The sequence below is a fragment of the Callorhinchus milii genome, unplaced genomic scaffold (genome assembly GCF_018977255.1).
Source record: "Callorhinchus milii isolate IMCB2004 unplaced genomic scaffold, IMCB_Cmil_1.0 Scaffold6, whole genome shotgun sequence".
Classification (NCBI taxonomy): Eukaryota; Metazoa; Chordata; class Chondrichthyes; order Chimaeriformes; family Callorhinchidae; genus Callorhinchus; species Callorhinchus milii.
Window position 1 is genome coordinate 26,121,027 of NW_024704747.1, and position 19,342 is coordinate 26,140,368.

At 40.9% G+C, this 19,342-nt stretch overlaps 1 protein-coding gene across 4 annotated transcripts in view; it reads right to left on the reverse strand.

Moving 5' to 3' along the window:
- Positions 1–19,342, reverse strand: part of LOC103176470 (juxtaposed with another zinc finger protein 1) — a 36,462-nt gene that overhangs the window by 14,682 nt on the left and 2,438 nt on the right. For 2 of the 4 annotated variants that reach the window (XM_007890035.2, XM_042336565.1), the window contains exons 2-3: positions 2,776–2,983; positions 1,336–1,407 (exon numbers count right to left, since the gene is read on the reverse strand). In XM_007890035.2, coding sequence (XP_007888226.1) covers positions 1,336–1,384 — 49 coding nt within the window. In that variant the 5' untranslated portion in view covers positions 1,385–1,407; positions 2,776–2,983. Of the gene's footprint in view, positions 1–1,335; positions 1,408–2,775; positions 2,984–16,914; positions 17,057–19,342 lie in introns of those variants that run through there. The other 2 variants (XM_007890036.2, XM_007890034.2) reach the window with 2 other exon arrangements.

Below are 19,342 nucleotides of genomic sequence, written 5' to 3' on the forward strand. Positions count from 1 at the left end.
ATGTCATTACTTTTTTAAAAAATCTATAAATTATCCCCATCATAAGATTCATATTTATAGACTGCAAGTATTAACAAACCAAGAAATTTGCTGCAAGCTGAAAGAATATTCAGTTTAATAAGAAAAATCCTTGCCTAAAAGCTGATAGGCTAATGTTAATACTGGAACTATGTCTAGCAGAACTAGTTTCATTGACCTGATCTTCAAATATTCTATGTTTCATGTATAGCATTCAGCTGCATAATTTTATAGCATTAGCATCAATCATTTCATTCTCTTTTCTATAAATATATAGTTTATGTAAAACTCTTGATATAAGTTGCTCAATAATCATGCGTACTGGGTTTTACAGATGAAGCTCCTCGATATTTCTCTTGATGAAATATTTGCTGACTTCAATCACCTAAGGGACTTGTGTACTGATGAAGTCACTGATATGTGCCCCATTAGTCTCTATGGATTTCCCCTATCGTGCTTCTCACCTCGTTCTTGCCAATTAAGCAGACGAATTATGTATAATAGTTGGAGACACTTTTAGTCCTGAGTCCTAGTATGCAGTAGAAGCTTTGACAGAAAGATACTGGTGAATAATTAGAGTGATTTTTTTAAAGCCCTGGAAACTCTGTCTTTCTTCTGCTCTACTACCTATTTTTAACTGAATCTTCTCACCAAGAGCAATGAGCACTGTACTAAAAAAAACACCGCTGAAGCATCATGGCTTTGAATTTACAGTTGAAAATATATTATATATAAACCATTTAAGTATGTTAAGCAAACAGTAAAAAGGGTTCATTTCATGTTGATAAAGTCTGCTGTTCATAAGATATGGAGTCACAAAATTAAATTTGCCTTTAAAACCACTTTATTAGGCATGATCTGCAAGACTACCATTTCAAATAAATTCCCTAATGAAGTTAATTTATTACATACACATGCTATGGCTTGGACTATATAGGTTCGCACACCCACTACTGCCTTTGTTCTAGTTGCACGTTTGAAGCATTGAAAGTATTATACACACAGAATGCTTTGTGAATCAGACCACCTCAGTCTTTCACAATGCTTCTACCCGTCACTTATTTGCCTCTATAAACTGATAGCTGTTAGCTTGCGGATAAAAAAAAAATAAACAAACATCATATACAAAATACTGTTGCTCTCAGCAAACTTGAAGTTTCAGGCATTCCATATAAAACAATATGTCTATTCGGGTTTGGAATGCATGCCTTCAGTACTTAATTGATGGTTTGAACACCCCTTGCCAGTGAACGCCAACAAAACAGAATTAAAATTTCACAATTCAAATTTTAAAAAAGCTCCACAGTGATAAGATACCTGATCTTCGAAACATGCTACACCATATTTCACAAGCAAGAAGACCCATTGCAGCAGGATAAATTACTGTTTCTGTGAACAAAATGTACAATATGTAAATAAACAACCAATTTTGTCTAAAAGAAATCAACCAGAATTTAAGCAAAATTCACATCAGAATAAAATGTTTGAAACACATCAGTTTTCTGAAATACTGTAGTGGGTAAAGTACACTAGAATCCACTTGAGGCATTAGGTTAGATTTAAACTTCTCTGCTATTCGCTAAACTTTCAGAAACGAGTATTCATCTACTTTGACATCTTAACATCAATGTTGGTGTTTGGGCAAATATTATTTCCAACATTGAAACCTAAGTGCTCACATTCATTCATTGCTTTTGGTCCTCATTAAGGTGAAGGACATCAGTGCAGGGGAATGAAGCAGGATTCCAGTACCAGATTCAAGCACTATAATAATAATAATCCTTGCATTTGATATAGCGCTTTTCACGTCGGGAGGACATCCCAAAGCGCTTCACAGAACACACTGTAAAGTGAATTGACTGTATATTTGTGGGCGAACGCGGCAGCCAATTGCGCACAGCAATGTCCCACAAACAGTCGTAGATTGATGATGACCAATTTATTATTATTTTTTGTTTGTTTTTGGAGGGATTATTATTAGGCTCTGTGTGGAGTAAGGAAACTTGCCCAAGGTTTCGCCCTCTGCCTGGAATTGAACTCAGGACTCTCACTTGCAAAGCGAGTGGTCTAACCACTGAGCTACAGGACTCCACATATACAGGTCAGGTGTACAAGCTTCTCTCTTTCCTGCCCCAATTTCCAAAAACATTTCCACTACATTTACAAAAGTTCAAAAAAAGGCGATTCTCCTTTATCCTCAAAGGCAAGGATGTATAAACACGTCATGGCTACTTCCATCGTGGCACCACAATACAAGATGGTTAATATTCAATATTATTTATGAACATTATATGTAACGCAAACAATTTCAGTAGAGGCCATACCTCTACTTTTCGATTTCTACCTCTTGTCAACAAAAGATGGGTGAAAATACATAAATGATGCAATCGATGCCTATTTTGTATGGAATTAGACCCCTGAGAAAATGTTAAATTATGAAAATTGAAAGAAAACCAAAAATATAACAGTCGTCAATCAACAATGTCATGCAATATCCTCCTGTCCAATCCCACACTTTGCCTCAGGCCCAAAGACAGTGCTTACATCTTTCTACTGTGACCATTTTTAGAACTCTGAAGTTACAGAAATATCCATTTGCACAAAGCGAAGACCAATGTGTGTGAGTTTCAATATCTACCAAGGTTTGGAGCAATTTCCTACAGATCCTCAGTCCTTTTGAAACAATTCCAGTCAATGGGGATGGAACTGAATTGTGTGCAGCCAGCAGGAATGAGGAGAAGTAGTAAAGTTACCTACCTTAATATATAGTCTTCCTCATTCTTTCCATGCAGTTTATCCTCCAATACAATTGAATCAGGTCCATTATCCAATGGGGGTACTCAGGACACTGTCCCTTTTAAGAGTTCTCCCTTGTTGTAGTCTCATGAGTGCCAGGTTATCATCCCAGTTCCCATGCTGTATACAAGGCCAGATCTCGACTCCCTCACTTCTTTAATGGAGGCAGCTGCAGAGAAGAGCGTGTGTGAACAATGATGGAAAATTATCAAGCTCTATTCACTCCAAACCAGAGAATAAAGAAGAGGAAAAACATGGCAGGAGCCATGTATGTGGACCAAAATTTAAAGGAAAGAATGAGGAAGAACACAAGGCAATTTGTTTTTACTACATAGTTATTTTCCATATTTGAGTCTATCCCACAGTCGGGCCACAAAATAAGGGTGGGCTATTCAATAATTTGTTCTTAAAAAAATATTTGAGGAAGGAGTCAAAACAAAATATTTTCCCCAGCAGATAAAGCATAATGTATAAATTGTGAAGACTATACTAAGGGTAGCCTTTCAGGTGGTCTATTGAAACATTTGACATTGGCCAAAGAGAGGTCCATAAGACAGATTTTATTTTCTTACCAGGCAGTTCAACTATATGGCTTATAGAAAAATGTATTCATAATATTGTCTATTCAAAACTTGAGCAAGTGATGGGATACAGTTCAACAATCCACTTCATGCTAAGATCAGCTTAAATTCATATGCGAGGTGGCAAGAAAAAAATCAAATGCTTCCCTACAAGAAAATTAAAATCAAAGACACCACAAGTCACTATTGTACCTTTACTTGCAAATTCAAGGAGCTACATAAGCAGAGACCTGCATCAGTAGGATTTGTGTGGTAAAGGTAGGTGACCAGAAACAAAGAAAAAAAATTAGAGACGTGAGTATAGATGCACAGGAGTATAGATGTATCCATATAGCAATGGGGTCACTCAATGTTTTACCAGCAAAAGCAATCAGGTGTAATTTAACTTCTTTAGTATGTATGCAAGGACAAAGGGCAGTCAGTGTAAATCTAAATTTAGAAACCAAGTTGGTGGAAAACAATTAGGTACTATAATTTCTTGAGATAAATTAAATTCTAAACAATACACATTTCTGATGGAGCCCGACAACTGGTCTGTCTAAATCCTCCAGAATAGGATGACCAGAGTGGATTTTCTTAATACCAGAAAATCTCAAAATCTAGGAAATGTTTTCAAATTAAAGGCATAACTGTAATCCTCTGTAAACTGTAAACACGTGAAATCAGACAGAGGTCCAATCATCTATGAAGAGTTATATTATGTTCACACCCTACTGGTAAGGTAGCAACACTCTTCAATGCTGAAGAAGGAGGGGGGAAACAGGAGTCATTGCAGGGTTGCTTCAAATCACATTTAACCTAGGCATATAGGAATACAGGAATTGCCCCCAAATCAGTGTCACTTTGCTTTAAGAGATGGGCATCAGAACATTTACGAAATGATTGCTACTCAAGGATAGTTTGAGTTTCTTTCTCTTTGAACATCTTTGATCTTCTTTAAGTTTATTTTGATACAAAAGGCCAAAGGCTGCTAGCTTTACCCGGAAGACAAGTCGATCAGAGGCACTTGGCTTGATCTGTCTGAATAGCAGGATATGCTCATCAGCCTGCATGAGACTATCCAGGTACAACAGCAGGTTACGGACACAATTCATTCAGTACCGACTACAAATAGTATATTTGATTTGTTCATATAATCACCCTTTAACCATATGCTTTTTTTTAAAAAAAAGCTCAGTTCCTTAAAGTTCTTACCCTGAATAAGCAAGCAAACCTTCACCTGAATGTATTGGCATGCACACATTAAAAAAAACAATATTCAAACCCTCCTCAGATGTGAATGACTATACATTAAACCTTTCCTCCTTTGGAAAAGCCTCAAAGTTCCCAATACAATGTTTGTAGAATTCCAGAAAGTAATATCCAAGAAAAACCTCAGAGGAACTTTAAGAGGTCCATAATAATAATCCTTGCATTTGATATAGCATCTTCTAGACGTCTCAAAGAGCTTCACAGAATATACTGTAAAATGAATTGACTGTATATTTTGTGGGCGAAACACTGCAGCCAATTGTGCACAGCAGTGTCTCACGAACAGTCGTAGATTGAAGTGACCAATGTATTATTGTTTTTTTCTTCTTGAGGGATTATTATTAGACATATGTGTGAAGTAAGGAAACTTGCTGAAGGTTTCACCCTCCCGGGAATCGAACCCAGGTCTCTCACTTGCAAGGCGAGTGCTCTAACCACTGAGCTACAGGACTCCAATAGGTGTGAGATTTTGCAAAGGTGATGCAGGATCTAACACGCCATGCACATCTGCACACTTCCATTGTGATTTAGTTTGCTGAGGCTTCTTGGCAGTACACATGTTATATCTTATTCTATTGGAATACTAATGGGCAATTATGACCAATGTTTCTTTACAATACAAAAGGTGAATTTAGAGAGAGGGATTGAATGCAATACTTACCATCGAAAAGTAATAACAAAACCACCATAAAGCTAATAATCCTTTTAATTAAAAAACGAGGCTGTATCGAACCTTGTTGCAAATCACAAAAAGGATTTACAGTGAAACAGACACCCAAGCAATTACACTGATGATTAAAGGCTTAAGTAGAGAACAGAGATCAAAGCGCTCATCGTGTGCAATAAAATTCATATAGTTTTAAAGATTCAAATACTTTAGCGTGTGCTTTATTACATTCCATTTTAGGTGTACCCATGATAGCTGCAAATACCCTTTCCCTGTAGAAGGCACAATGAGAAACTGTAACAGCTGTTCCTGCAAAAGAGTGGTGCTTTACACACACATTGCTACCTCAGATACAGTAACATTTGAAATCAGCAAATAATGATGCCAATAAACTTTAAACCTGGACAATTAATGATCTCCAAGGATGGACAAGACAAATTTTAAAAAAAGTCAGAACAATACATTTACTGCTATTATAATCATTAAGATGGAATTATATCATGCAATTAAAATGGGGATATGGGAAAGATACTTGGGAGGGCTTTTTTGCATTCTTATATACAGCAGTAAAGAAAGTAATGAACTAGCTGCAGCTGTTAATCATTTCTCTTCAGGATATTTCATATTTGTAATTGCATTGTGTCACCTACAGAGGGTGTTAATCCCTATTAAAAATAGTGGGAGACATCTCACTTCAGCCATTATTGTACTACAAATTACTGGATACAGCAATACAGAAGCTGTCAGACAAGGTTAGTGAGAGATTGGGTGAGGAAATAGACCATTCAGCAATTCATCACAGTATAATCCACTACCTCTAAATTGAAACCTAAAAAAACAACATTAATATTCTAACAAGGTGATGTTGCCTTCAGTTGCAGCATTAGCTGAAAAAAAAGGACAAGTTTAAATAACTGCTGAAGTAAGCTGTATGCAGCAAGACAAATGTGCTGTACATTAACAAACATGTTTATTCTAAAAGCTATAGAAGCCATTTACTGAGCCATTTGTACAGTGCAACACTGACTGGATTTACAAACTGGTTTCTAACTCCAGTCATAATTTGTGAAATTTTATAAAGTTAAAATATTCTAACCATTCATAATCTCTGGTTTCTAAACAAAATAAATGTATTCATGATTGATAAGAGATATGGTATAATGAAATAGCTTATTGGATGAATAAAATGCAAAACTGAGTGAAGGTTTATCAATGTATCATTTGCAGATACAGAAAATCAAAACTCATCAGAGCTGAACATTTTAAATTAGGTTTGACCAACAAAAAAATACCCATCTGTAGAATAGCTTGCATAGTTATTAAAAATGCTGTAGTTAGGTTACCAGAATGATACTAGGGCCCAAGGGGTTAAATTATATGGATGGGTTGAATGAAGTTGGTTTATATTCCTTGGAGTTCAGAAGGTTGAAAGGTGATCTAATCAAGGTATCAAGGTGTTTAAAATGATAAAGGGACTTTTTTGGTCTGACACATGTGGAAACCCATCACAGAGTTCTATGCATCCCACTTACACATGGAAATTGCAGAGATTTTTATTGGAATGGAATGCACTCTCATTGGTACCTAATTCTGGAAAATATTAGGTGCAGGTTGGCAAGAGCTAAGGCTTGGGGACCCCCCCAGTGTGTGTGTTAGGATACTGCTGGAGTCTAACCAACTAAAACTGCATCACGTGCCATTCAGAGCACTGCCTGGCAAGCTAGGACCACCCTACCTGTTAGGGCTGTAGCTTGCAGGGTTATCGAGAGCTGAGTGGAAAGAGTCCTTGTCTCAAGTGACTGCTCTGCCCTTCCAAGACCTGCAAATGAGCCAGGCTGGCTGTGCTATTATCAACAGTGCCCTGAAAAACTGCAGACCTGCATGGCTCAGGAACCAAAATTCCTGAGACCTCCACGGAGGGTGGGCTCAATTGCCACATTCCATTGCCAAACAGAGTGAGAAAATGGCAGTGAGATGAAGGGTTTTCTCTACAAAAAAAATTCAGTTCTGCATAACGGATAAGAAACCACCCTTAATAGAAAATTTAAATTTCATTTTTCCTTTGTAATTTTGAACAGCTCAACGAGATTTGAAATATTCAACATTTTAGTTACTTATAACAACAATCTTCCAATGGCTTCAATTTTAGAGTTTCAAGGTTACCAACTTTTATGATAAATTTTATGTTCATTCAGAAATGCATAACATGACAAAATATATACTAAAAATGATATACAGCTTTACTTTCTCAAAACAGAAGCTACCTAAACACGTTTACCAAGACACTGACTCTTGGACCTAATTTTTTTTCTTTAAAAAGCAAGGAGTTTCAATTTAATGTGTACAATACAAATGCAAGGTTCAAAAGTAATTTAGGTCTACATCATTGGGTTAAGACCATCATTTATTCTTGATTCACAACCAGAACAAATGAAGTCAAATGATGGTGGCATTTTTAACTCGTTTGCATTATAGCTAAAGCAATGCTGCTCAGTGGAGTCTTCAAAAAAAATTAAGGTATAACACATTAAGCTGCAAATAAAAATCATCTTCTGTTTTTAACGGAAACCGTACTTACTGATTAGTGTTTTTGTGCATTTCAAAATAAGGCACCTATTTTTGGAAGCTGAATTATTCAATGTCACAGTCCTGATGCATTCCAGAATCGGTAATTAGTCGCTATTGACATTCTGCAGTTATAGGACTTACAGCAAAGACCAATTTTATTAGCCAACTAAACTGATCAGGCAACCAAGGTCAAAGCAGAAAAGCAGACACAACAGACGGGTAATTTGTCACAAATCTAGAAAGAAGCAGATTCCTAAACTGCTACATTCATAGGTTCGTAAGCACCTCGACACACAAAGAAATTAAATAGTCTATATTAAAAAAAATAGGAGAACAAACAAGTAAAACATACAGAGATGTATTACAACTAAGTAAATTATTAGAAAAGTTAAGACATTTCATTAAAAAAATGTAAACTCATTATTTTTGAAAATCAGCTACAAAACATCTTATAAGAAATCCTAAGCAATTCGATTATTAATCTGGATGATCTTGACAATTAAGTAAGTACAGGGCCATAAAGCAACAATATCTTCATTTATATAGTGCCCTTCATGCAGGGTAGGTAGCATGTCAGAGTGCTTAACAGTGATGGAGCCTAATGCCAAGTTAGGGGGAGGACGGAGGTGCCCGCAAGCACAGTCGGAGAAAGGTCTTCAAGTGGTATTGTTGGTAGATCAGATACATTGCCCTGGGACATGAAAGGCTTAATATAATAATAATCCTTGTATTTGATATAGCATCTTAGAATGTCTTTTGAGACGTCTCAAAGCGCTTCACAGAACAAACTGTGTAAGGTTCACCAGAAAGAGACTTTACCCAATACAGGTGGTGTGAATTACAAAGCTTTAATTATCATTTACAATTCAAATCTTAATGCTTTAATACATACAATTATTATATTAAGTTCCATTAAAGCAGTAAGAGTCAACATAACCAATATTACCCGATTTCATGGAGGAAGTCGCTGACCACCAGCTGTTCATGACTGTTCCTCCTACGATGATTCCAACTATTCCAAAGTTATACCTTTCTTTTATGGATGTTTAACTCCATATCCCCTTGTCAGAGATAGCCCCCACCCTTCGCAGGCTGCTAGAGACCTTGAGTAGGGTGCTTTGCAGAGAGAGAGTTACGGACAGCTTTTTTGGAGGATTCTGTCATCTCCCTGTTTCTTAGTCATAATAATAAAATATAATCTGCCAAACTGTTATTATACGTGCAGATTTGTATAGAAGAACATTTTCAATAAACACCAATTAAAACCACCAACTGTTATACGAAAGCAAGAATTGTTATAAAACTATAAAACTTGAAGTGTTATAAAAAACATCTTTAACCCAAACATGAATTTGTTGTGGGAAAACCTCTTCAACTACCTCATCGTTAACACAACACTTAATTAAAACATGATTGTTATGGAACATGAATTTGTTATGGAGAACATCTTCAACAACCTTCAGTTGCAATATATCTTTACCTTTGCTACTGCTAATTGGCATATGTAACCTCTCAGGGGCCCTAAATTAGTTATTAAAAACACACAACCTTGTTCATGCCCCCGTAACTAATAAATGCTATACTAAAAAGATTATAAGCGTTTGGTTATGTTCTAAAAATATAAAAGTATATTAAAAACCTTATGAGTAAGCATCACAAATACAATCTTACAATTGTAAAGTGTAGTAACTATATACTTTGTGAGCGAAACGCAGTAGCCAATTGCGCACACTAGTGTCCACAAACAGTCGTGGATCGAGTGACCAAATTATTATTCTATGCAATTTATTAATGTTGTGACATTAGTTTACAACTAGTGATACACTTTCATGAGGCGTGGGAATGTGGAAGAAGAAAGATCATTAAGTCGCTGGAGCGGCACCTAATCTCTAATTCTGAAAACTTCAGAAACCACTCAAAATAATTCAGAGAAATGCAGTTTACCCTACAAAGAATATGTTAGAAGGTAAACAAAGCTACAGCAAAGGTCAAATCAATGCTAAATGCAACTAGAAGAAAAGTCTGACATTTCCCAACTTCTCTGTATTAAGAAGAATACTATAGGGACCAGAAAGAAGCTTTTCGAATAGACAGCTTTTACCACACTAACTCCAGAGAAGGCAATATCTCTTTAATCGAAAATCAAAACTTGTTCGCTTCAGTGGGAAAGCCCTCAGGTCTGACACTTTATTCAGAAGGTAACTTTCATTTGTAGTTTTTCTTCTATACGTTGAGACGCATCTATCCGAGATGATGACTGGCATTATTACTGTGATTCAGAAACACAAGAACCACGGGGACAGTAGTCACCTACTTACATCGTTCATTATACAGAATATAGATTTTACATAACTCCTTTGGCAGCTAGTTTCCTGTCCCTGCTCCGTTCCAAAGTGCATCAGGCACAGGATGGCAAGAGCCGAGGCTTGTATGCGCTGGTGTTTCACTATCTGAAACCACATAGCTTGCCATTGAGCGCGCTGTCCTGCATCCTACAGGCTTGTTGTCTAGATTCAACCATCCTACCCGTCAGGACTTTGGAATATTCCCTGCCCCCAAGTCTGCCAATGAACCAGGCTAGCTGCTCTGTTATCCGCAGTGCCCTGATGCATTGGTTCAGGAATCAGACTATCCAGACCAACAACAACAAAAATTACATTCATAGAGCGCCTTTCACATCGGGAGGATGTCCCAAAGCGCTGAACAGTCAGGTGTCGGGGCCCGAGAATGGGGGGGCGGTGGTGCAGGGGTGAGGGAAGGCAGAGACGTGGGAGGGAGACCAAAGTCAAGGTCGAAGAGAAGGGTCTTGAGACCAGCCTTGAAGGAGGCAAGGGAGGAAACGAGGCAAAGGGACCATGGGATAGAGTTCCACAGTGTGGGGCAGAGAGGCTGAAAGCCCGGCCACCGATGATAGGGAGGGAGACATGGAGCAGGCCGGAGCCCGATGAATGGAGGGAGCGGGCAGGTTGGTAGGGAGTCAGCAGGTCAGAGAGGTAGGAAGGGGCAAGGCCATGGATGGCCTTGAAGGCGAGGACAAGGATCTTGAACTCGATCCTCTGGGGGATGGGGAGCCAGTGGAGTCGGGCGAGGGTGGGAGTGATGGGGTCGCGGAGCCTGGTGCGTGAGAGTACACGAGCTGCAGAGTTTTGGATGATCTACAGCTTGTGAAGGGAAGAGTTGGGAAGGCCGATGAGGAGGGAGTTCCCGTAATCGAGTCTTGATGTGACGAGTGCGTGAGTGAGGGTTTCGGCAGCGCAGAAAGTTGACTCAACATTCCGTTGCTAAGCTCCAAAAGGACCCACAAAAATCTTACCTCCCCCACAAGGAATTCACTATTCTTAAACCATATTGCAATGAACAATGCCCAAAACATCATACCTACCAGTGACACGCAAAACCGCAAAAACGATGGCTTTACATATACCTGGACACACAAAGCACATCATCAAACTGCGTGGCCGATTTAGCACATTATCAGATATTAAAATTTTGCAAAGCCATTCTGAATAGGCCACATGCAGCGTAGCATGGCTGCTGCAGGCAGCGAGTTCAATTGCTCCAATCTGCCTGCTAATTTGGGAGTTATACATGTCATGCAAGGCAATTTTCCAATACCACTTCGTTACATTTCTGATGTTACGATTTGTCTTGCCAGTATATCATGATTGTATAAATTCTCTTCCATTTCCCTCGTGGAGCTCTTTTTTTTTGTTGCAAAATACTTCCTACAATTGTTCCTAAAGTGAACTGAACATTAATTAAAAAGAGGTAAATAGCTGCAAACAACTGTATTCAAACCAAGGCAATTGTCAGTGGGCTCCATCTGCTGGCAATAAAAATAGCTTCTAAATATTCCACGAGTAATCCTACTGGAAGCATTAGGAATAGGTCCAGCACACAGATTGAAGCTGGAATTATTAAGATGACCTTATACTTATGTACAAATGGCTAGCATGCTTAAAAGACTTTCTGTGCACAAATTCTAAACTACTTATGTTTAAATTCTGCCAAGCATTTACTTTGGTAATGGAATATTTTATGACTCATTTGGAACTGTGGCTCATTCAGAAGGTTGCTGCTGTGCAATATGCAGTTAACAAGGTAGTGACATGAGGAGAGAAAGCTCATTTGGACTTTTCTTCATATATTTATTTTGGCAGCTGCTGCACAAAAGCCAACCACGAAACACATTTATGCATTAGGCAGATAATCTTCTACCAAACATGGTGCAGAGAATATCACCATTATCATGCCAGCTGTGTCAAGATAATTACTATTAACATGATTTGTGGGCACTTGGTGCAGTCTTTTTTACATGGCCAAGACAGCAAAATACAGAACTCACAAGCTGAATCCTAACTAAAATCAAAAATGCTCAACCATGAAATACAGGGAAATGGAGAAAACCTAGTTAAACCATAATAATCCTTTCATTTGATATAGTGCCTTATCATGTCTTCAAGACTTCTCAAAGCACTTCACAGAATATACTGTAAAGTGAATTAATTGTATTTTGTGGGCTAAACGTGGCAGCCAGTTGCCAAGAGTGCCTCACAAATAGTCGTGGACTGAGTGACCAAATTATTATTATATTAATTTGAAGGGATTATTACCCACAGAAAAGCAATCCGCCAATCAACTAACCAGGTTCCTCATTAGTACATACAGTCATGCCATTTTAGCCATAACCAAGTTTTATTCAAGCTTTGTCCAATTCTAAGTGACATGGCATTTAATAATGTGTATTTTGAAATACAGAAAAAAAATTGGCTCAAATATAGAAGATAGTGTCAAGATTTTATAATCAAAATGACTTTAAAGATCAACATTCAAGCTACAAGTTATCCTTCCTTTCAGGCAGCCATCCATTCTGAACACGTGTGTCAAAAAAGATGATGTTGAACCAATCTCTACCTGTGCTTGATTAGGACGGATCCCATGACTTATTAAAACGACCTCCCAAAGAAGGGTCTCCCTTGGATACTCTTCCCAACCTCCCAATATGTCATCCAAAAGCCAAATCAGTACACTGATATGAGCTGCATCAAGCAAAACCATCCACCCAACACCACAGGAGTACATTCCAACAAACTGTTGATTAATGAACAGGACCTGCACTTTTCAAAACTGTGCCAATCTGCTTCAGATGACCATACATTACAAGTATTGTCACACAACATGTATAGAACAAACTTTGGTCCAATTCAAATTTGTGGAGTGTGGGGCTGGGGGTAGATAAGGAATGTTTGAAGTTTTCATTAAAGCACTTTTTGGAAGTGTAAATGGAGTAGTTTTATTATCGAAATAGCTCAAAAGGTGTAGTGATTGTATTTGTAGGCAAATGCTGGCAGTTCAGCTCTATGTAGAAATAGTAAATTGACAACATACAACAAAGAAATGTAGGCATAGTCTTTTAAGGCCTTTGCACCTGCATCACTTCCCTAACCCCTTTTGAGACAAAACAGGCCCTACTACCCAACACAAGCACAAAATTCCCACTGAAGATCTGATGAAGCCTTCTGGCTATGATTTCTAAAATAAACTTTACATGTCACTAACAGAACTTTTTCCCTAAAGCTACATTTTTATTTGCAACTGCTCTTGAAAGGCTTAAGTGGTGCAGTAGAAGGTGGTCTTTTTCTATAAACTCAATTTAAATTAACTTTTCACAGTTCAATTACAGGACTATGCAAGACTGCCTAGCATTTAAGGCTTTCTTGTGAGTTTCATCCTTAATTCATAAATAGCAGAGGTAGCAGAAAGCCTATGTAGTTACATATCAAGGAAGTGAACACATAAAAATCCCTCTAAACAACCCCAGATCGAGAAGGGAACTAGAGCAAGAAGAAAGCTTTGTACCAGTTGAATTAGTTACAATATAATATATAATAATATAAGTAATAATAACCAGGACCATGGAACCAAGAAATAATTAATATTTTTCCTAATTTGTTCAACCATGTAAAAAGTACTGAGTGCTGTTAAATCTGCATGAAGGATTCTGAGAAGCTTTTGTCTATTTTTAACACTGGAACCAATTTCAAATTGGTTATGATGGTAAAGCAATTAGGAATGGGAAAGTGTTTCTACTTCCCACCTCTAAATTGCATTCAGCTCTGTGTATGTGCAACCATGTACAAAACTCTATTAATCTGTATTAAATGAAAGTCTGTGTTGTTTTATTATTAATAATAACAAGCCACTCACTTGACTAACTCTCACACGCAAAAAGCAAGGCTAAAGTAATTCATCCAGCCTATAGCAATGTGTAAACCATCAGCACCACAACCATATAGTTTTATCAGGCATACTCCAGCAAGATGTTCTTTGCCACGACAGTACTCAAACAGAATAGGATTTGGTGCCACTTGTGCATTAGATCCATGTATAAACAGATGAACGTAAGAATAAATCACGTTCAATAACAAAAAGAGAGAGCTTCCTTACGAACCAGGATTGAAATTTCCTCTTGATTTTCTAATTATAAATGTCAAACCGGTTCAAATTGAAGTGCTCCGTTTTCCTTCCTCAAACTTCACCTTAAAAGATTTGAGAGTAGCACCTTACTCAAGCACTTCTACTCAAACCTAATTTTATTTTTTAACACTTGCACTTCTGTAATCCCCTATAACCCAATCTGTTTTTGCCATTTTGTATACATCCTCACATTCTGCTGCACATTTAGTTTATTCTAACTGACACCAGCGGACCCCACAAGATGATCTATTTTCATATACATGTGTATTTACATGGAACACACACCCATGTTCCTAGCCTGTTTCCCAAAATACAATAGTATTTTACATTAACCATGATTATAGTATGTTGCTCTCTTGAACACTAGTTAGTACAATAATAGTTTTAGGTTGCATCATTTTGTATGCACTTGTGACAGTATCACAGTAAGTTTGTTCCTATGGTTGAAAAGAGCTGCAAATAAGCATTTTAGTGATTCTTTCAATTCAGAAAACAACCCAACAAAGCTCCTAATGGGGCCTTTTGTGTACAATATGGTTGCTATTTGGTTACAAAAATAGCCACTAAATTTCACAAAGCACTTGAGATGTTACAACAAAAAGATACTAGAAAAATGCTAAAAGTTATTTCTGTACAATAAGTCTCTTACAATTTGTAGTATTATACTGACAAGTTCGACAGTGCTGCTCCTACATATACAGATGAAGCAAATTATAGGTACAGAAGTACACTTTACATACAGCAAGGAATCCACAATTTTCCACAATACTGGTGGATTTTAAATTGTGATGTAGGTCATGGGAAGGAACTGAAATTTCCCCCGCAGCATTCCATTGAATGTAACAGGATCGTGAGTTTCGACGAGCCTGGAAATGCCAATCCCAGAAAGGCACAATACAAGCAACTAGACAGGAACATACAGGAGGTGCTCCACTCAGATTTATCTCAGATTCAGATAAATTCAGATCAGCTCCTAGGTTGTGTGAAGTGTCAATTCCAAGACACACAACCAGCAAATCTCCCCAAAGTTCAGCATTGAAGCAGCCTATGAACAGAAGAAAACAGGAGATCTCAATAACAAATATTCTTTCCTGCAATATTTTGATGAGACCATCCCCCTCAATACCTAGAAGAATATTCTGAATGGAAATAATAATAATAATAAGAAGAAGAAGAAGAAATGGCTCCCTCTGAATTTTTTATCCTCTAAAGCAAAGCCTCGAGTCTGGGAGCTACAGTAATAAAATAAAGCAAATTCTAGAGTCTACTTTCATTGACATCTGAAGATAAGGGCACCATTTCAGCGATACATTTGACCCCACTTGCCACAATCTCAATCGGGTTTTCGTGAAGGAACGCAACCTGCAACTGTATTACTTTTGGTTGGGATTTTACCAACATCAGCAATGTCACACAGCAATGTCCCACAAACAGCCACGAAGCAAGTGAACGATCAACTTTTGCTTATCTGACAGATCGTTGGCCAGGACGAGGGAGGAACTCCCTTCTGTTTTTGAATAATGCCATTCCTAATGCCTCAACATTCGTCTGAAGATTGGCAGCTGTGATAAAGCAGTGCTCCCTCCAGCTGTAAAGTCAAAGTGCCAACTTGAACCCACCACCTTCTGACTCAAGTGGCTGCTGGAGTGCTACCAACCGAGCCAGGCTCACACCTAATGATGAGATACAACTACTTCTGCAGTTGCAACCACTTTACTTCCGGTAACTCTTCTCACCCGTTATCAAGACAACTCCCATTCCACCAGTGATGTGCAGCGCAACGTACTCATTAGAAGCAGCAATGGCACTGGGGTGTGGGGGGGAGGGAGGGAGGGGTAGTTAGGAGAGGAGATAGGAATAAAAATAAAAGGCGATGGAAGAAGGGAACGGGTGGGTGCAACAAGGTAGAGGTGGTACCGAAGAGCAACGAGCCCCCTCCCCTGAAGCAGGAGCATCGCCGTTTCCCCCCTTCCACGCCTTCCCCACGCTGCAGCTGGGAAATAAGATGAGCACCGAGATCCCGGCAGCGATAAGGACAGAACACATGCCTGGGGTCCGCAGCCCGGGGCCAGGCAGTCAAACACACACACAGACACACACCAACACACACAGACAGATACACACACACAGACAGACACACAGGCAGACACACACACACCAACACACACAGACAGATACACACACAGACAGACAGACACACACACACCAACACACACAGACACACACACAGACACACACCAACACACACACAGGCAGACACACACACACACCAACACACACAGACACACACACAGACACACACACAGACAGACACACAGGCAGACACACACACACACAGACACACACCAACACACACAGACACACACCAACACACACAGACACACACAGACACAGACAGACAGACACACACACACACAGACACCGACTGCATCCAGAGGCGACCGAGTCGGTCACGAGGAGGGCCGAGAGCGAGGACAGGTAAGCGGCTCCTAGGCCCGGCCCGGCTCCAACGTGAGTGACAGCTCGCGTGCCGGCACCCACCCACCACCCACCTACCTATGTGGCTGTCTTCGATGTGTTCGATCAGCTCCGCCAGAGTGTTAAAGGTGAGGCCGCAACCGCCGAAACTGCAGGCGTTGGAGAAGAAGGACGCGGCGGCTAAGCCGGTCATGATAACCCGTGGCACCTCCGGGCACCGGAGCTCAGCTCAGCACCGGCCTCCCTCCCTCCCTCCCTCCCTCCGGGTGCTCAGGCCGCCGACCTTGTCACACCCGCCCACCCGCCTGCGGGCCCTCCCTCCGCGCTCTCGCCTTTTTCTCTCTCTCTCTCACACACACACACACACACTCCCCCCCTCCTCAGTCCGGTACCCTCATGGCGACCCGCACTTCAGCGTTTCAACGTTAATAAACGGCGGCGAAGCATCTCAGCCGCGGACGGACCCGGCGACAGGAGGCGCGAGCAGCCGCCTCGACATTCACCTCAGGGCCGGTCCGCCCGCCCGCCCGCCGGCCACGTGACCAAAATAAGCATGTGCGCTCACTATAGAAACGGCTCGAGCGGCGGCGCCAACTCCTCCCCCTGTGCAGACCCCGCCTCCCTGTGCACAGACCCCGCCCCCTGTGCACAGACCCCGCCCCCTGTGCACAGACCCCGCCCCCTGTGCACAGACCCCGCCCCCTGTGCACAGACCCCGCCTCCCCTGTGCACAGACCCCGCCTCCCCTGTGCACAGACCCCGCCTCCCCTGTGCACAGACCCCGCCTCCCCTGTGCACAGACCCCGCCTCCCCTGTACAGACCCCGCCTCCCCTGTACAGACCCCGCCTCCCCTGTACAGACCCCGCCTCCCCTGTACAGACCCCGCCTCCCCTGTACAGACCCCGCCTCCCCTGTACACAGACTCCTCCCCCTGTACAGACCCCTCCCCCTGTACACAGACCCCTCCCCCTGTACACAGACCCCTCCCCCTGTACAGACAGACCCCCTCCCCCTGTACACAGACCCCCTCCCCTGTACACAGAACCCCGCCTCCCTGTACACAGACCCCGCCTCCCTGTACACAGACCCCGCCCCCCTGTACACAGACCCCTCCCCCTGTACAGACCCCTCCTCCCCTGTACAGACCCCGCCCCTGTACAGACTCCTGCCCTGTAGACTCCTGCCCTGTAGACTCCTCCTCCTCCCCTGTACAGACCCCTCCTCCTCCCCTGTACAGACCCCTCCTCCTCCTCCCCTGTACAGACCCCTCCTCCCCTGTGCAGACTCCTCCTCCTCTTCCCCCTGTCTACAGGCAAGAAGAAGCTGGTAATGCTCTCACACATTGCCTGCTGAACTGTGTTGTCTACCTGAAGCTTGCAGGGAGCTCCGAGTACCTACAAATCCCCTGGTGAGAGCTCAAACCTGCACTTGTTGTTTATCAAACAACCGACTAGTGACTATCCCTCAAGGAGGGGGGGGAGGGGGGTAAGCCGGGTCTCCTTGGAGTTGAACTGGCTCCAAGGTGACATGTTTGGCAAAGGAATTTCGGAATCGAGCCGGTCCTCTGTAGCAGTCACGGCCAGGCGAGTCTGCAGTACTTCCAAGGCACTGTTGATGACAGCACAGCCAGCCTGGCCCATCAGTAGGACGTGAAAGGGCAGACCAGTTACTGAGGGCAGGGAATCTTCTTGTTCAGCGAAAAATTTAACTTCTGCATATATTTCTTCAGTTATTTGGCTTCACTCTGCCACTGCCTCACCCCTCAGGCTGCCGAAACCCTCATACACGCATTCGTCACCTCAAGGCTCTCGACTACGGAAACTCCCTCGTCGGCCTCCCCAATCGGGTGAGTGTGACAAGGTCAGCCTCCAACCGACAATCCCTTCACCTTGCTCCCTTCCTTGCTTCCTTCAAGGCACAACTCAAGACCCTCCTTTTCGACCATGCCTTCAGCCACCCTCCTACCTCTCTGCCTTCTCTCATGCTCGACCTCAACCCTGCAACCCCATGCTCGGGTCTTGATCCTTGACTGTTCAGTACCTTGGGACGTTCTCCTGACGTGAAAGGCACTTTACAAATGTAATTTTGTTGTTGACAGCAGGTTCAACTGAATATTTTATGAAATGGACAAGAGTGTCTGCTATTAGCCCCAACAAGTATAATGAAAATATTTGTCTATTATATTTGGGGAAATACTGCATATTATGAACTACAGGAAGCCAAGAAAAGAGAACTAATACCTTATTCCTCGTTAAAAACAATCAGTTATTCTGATTTAATACAAACAGTTTGGCAAGTTAGCTCTCTGACAACTATAAAAATCCAATATGTATTCAATTGAAATAAAAATACTGCAGTATTTTGAGATTTATATATTCTAAACGTGGAGGCGCCTTCAGCAGAGAAGTTAGGCCAAATTCAGTGTCAAAAATATAGCAGCTGCCAGCTTTCCTTCAAGTTGTTTTTACAATAATTTCCTTCAATAAGGTTCCTGTTCTTATATAT